At 38.6% G+C, this 2,798-nt stretch overlaps 1 protein-coding gene across 1 annotated transcript in view; it reads right to left on the bottom strand.

Annotated features, from left to right (window-relative positions):
* Nucleotides 1-412: 412 nt before the first annotated feature.
* ST18 (suppression of tumorigenicity 18 (breast carcinoma) (zinc finger protein)) overlaps nucleotides 413-2,798 on the bottom strand; it is a 198,926-nt gene continuing 196,540 nt past the window's right edge. The window contains exon 23 of the mRNA XM_006871867.1: nucleotides 413-1,195. Within this exon, the coding sequence (XP_006871929.1) occupies nucleotides 1,055-1,195 (141 nt within the window). The 3' untranslated portion in view covers nucleotides 413-1,054. The remainder of the gene's footprint in view (nucleotides 1,196-2,798) is intronic.

The raw sequence follows: 2,798 nt of genomic DNA, 5'->3' as shown, positions 1-2,798 counted from the left end.
GTAATATTTTTATGTGTTAATGTACTTTCCATTCCTTTCCAGTTAACCCAGTAAGATAAATGCTATTTCAGGGGATATGGTATCTACAAAATTCTCCATTTGGATGTGTTTATGTTTGCTAAGTACAAATCTACATCAATATTGTCACTTGTATATTGTACTAACATATGGCAGGAAAGCCTGGCTGGTCACATCATTTTATTTCTCATCTTGGGATAAGAGTTGCCAACTATCTGATATGGTTTGAAAACAAACAGACAAATCTGCATCATTAGAAAAGCTTATGTTTCTTTAAAATGTTTCAAATAAATAATTCATATTAACAAAACCATACAGCCAAGTTGAATATATTTGCTGATTGCTATATTTAATTATTGCTAACAAATTCTCAACAGGCTGTTTTCCAGGGTACTGTGCTTTTTGTGAGTGTGGGATTCCCACTAGTGGGCACAATTTGTCTTCTTGTTCCTTCTTCCTCACTTCTCACATCACAGCAAACATTATAAATAGGAAAGCCAGTGAAAGGGGGAGAAAAAAAATGCAAATATCATAGAGACCATAGCGCAGTCCTTAGACAAAAATTTCCTCCTCACTTTTTGTTTCCTCCATAGACCCAGCAAAATATATGGTTTCAGAATAGCATTACTATTTAAACTCCATTGGAAAATAAATTAATAAACACATTTGTAAAAAATATGGTAGATTTTGCAATGCAGTTAAAAGATAAATAACTCTTTGATTAGAAATAAATAAAATATAAAATGTCACATGTATTTTACATAGGCTTTACAAAAAAAACCCCAAAGAGTACAATGAAGAAATAAAGGAAAAATGTATGAAAATAAATAAGATCTAATATTCGACTGCATTGCTTTGAACCCAAATAGTCTATCATAGTTTTTCTTTCCTGTTTATATCAGCTGGAGGAAAAATTAGTGCAATGTTGCAATTGTAAGTGCAGTACAGCAACCTGCATGCTTGAGCAGTACAGGAACCCCTACCACACGTGGCATTACCGCTGTTGGAGACTTCTGTTGCCAGTAGTGTCATGATCCTACACGTGGATGCCCTTCACTGCCTGTTTGATACTTTCCAGTAGAGCTTTGCATTCTGGGGAATAGTCCCGCTCCAGATTGCTGTACATGTCTGTAAGTGTATTTACATATGCTTCAAAATTCTGCTCACTGATAGGCCCCTGCATGAAGACAAAACACAATGTACCAATCATGGTAGCTCAGGATGAGGCTACAGGTAGATCAAGGGACAGGGAATGTTACCTGTGACTTAGGAGGCTGGGAAGGCAGGCAGGGATTCAATGACTGAGGGAATTTGGGGAAAATCAAGACACATGGAAAGTGGGTTGAAACACTCCTTTCCCTATTAATGGGATAGGTATGCTTTGACTTTGCAGGATTTGTTGGTCAATTTGGAGCCGCACAGGGCTGAGGCTGGGCTCCTCAGGGCTGCAGTACCTGGGAGGCAGTCTGGGCTGGAATTGTATAAGAGTAAACTATGTAGTAGACCCCCAGTAACATGGATTGGCAAAGTGGCAGCATCAGTGGGCTCCAGCGTGGCAACAATAGTGAGGTTGGCTCAGGATCAGACAGTGTTTCCTTCTGCTGTGCATAAGGTTGCTATGAGTCGGTTCCAATGTGTGTGGAAGGTAGATGTGGGCAAATCTAGTGAGGATGACTTGGTTTATACCGGACAAAATATCAGGAATTTAAGATTTGACCAATTGGCTCACTAACCAGTTGGGTGGTAGAAAATCTCACTCATCTATCTTTAGACATTCTCTGTCCATTTTTCTTTGTAGATTGATTTTAATATCCTTTTCAATTTCTATATCTATCTCCTCATGTAGAGCATCAGATTTACAAACTCAGGCTCTGTCCATACCTTATTCTTTTTTTGTGTATATCTGTATTGGTATGTCCTTTGTCTAAGGTGGTGCTTGCAAAGTAGCACACAGTCAAAGTGTGGAACCTGAAGGTGTGAATGAAATAACATGCATGGCTATCATAGTATGTGACTCACCCAATTCTGATGCCTCTATTTTCCCATCTTTTTGTGAAACACATGGTGTGTTCTTTAACTTTACAAGGTGCTTGAAAGAAGACCTTTAAAAACTCTATACTACTATTGTTATTGTTACTGCTGAGGAGGCAAACTTTCTAATTGTTAGGCTTATGTTATTGTGATAACCAAAGTCCAATCTAAGTTATAGTATTTTTATAATCATGGTTTTCTGCTTCCTTTCCATTTCTGTCTTCACTGTGCTGGATGTTTCTAGGGGAACCATAACTAGATGAAGTCTCAGGGGTGGGCAGAGAGGACAAAGGGCACGCGCTATGGCCAGGTACATCTGACAGTGTTAGTGCTAGCTTGGGAACTTTGATCACATTATATAAACTGAATCCTCTTTTCCCTAGCTGTACAACTGGATAACAATACTTCCTCTTCGGTGTGCTTATAAACTTTTTATATGTTGTTGTTGTTAGGTGCCATCGAGTCGGCACTGACTCATAGCGACCTTATGTACAGCGGAATGAAACAATGTCCGATCCTTGAAATCAAATGAAATTCCTTATATGAAAGCTATTATTTTTATGGCCCTGGTGAAGAAAAAAATTCTCAGGAAAAGAAATTTGAGCTAACAATTAGACAAATGTTAATAAATATTATGTTGTTATTGTTAAGTGCCGTCGAGTCCGTTCCGACCCATAGTGACCCTGTACAGGGTTTCCGAGGGTGTAAATCTTTACGGGAGTAGAAAGCCTCATCTTTCTCCAGCGGAG

Source organism: Chrysochloris asiatica, unplaced genomic scaffold, assembly GCF_000296735.1.
Source record: "Chrysochloris asiatica unplaced genomic scaffold, ChrAsi1.0 scaffold00176, whole genome shotgun sequence".
NCBI classification, from domain to species: domain Eukaryota; kingdom Metazoa; phylum Chordata; class Mammalia; order Afrosoricida; family Chrysochloridae; genus Chrysochloris; species Chrysochloris asiatica.
The sequence above is the reverse complement of the archived record's forward strand: the minus strand, read 5'-3'. Positions and strand labels throughout refer to the sequence as shown.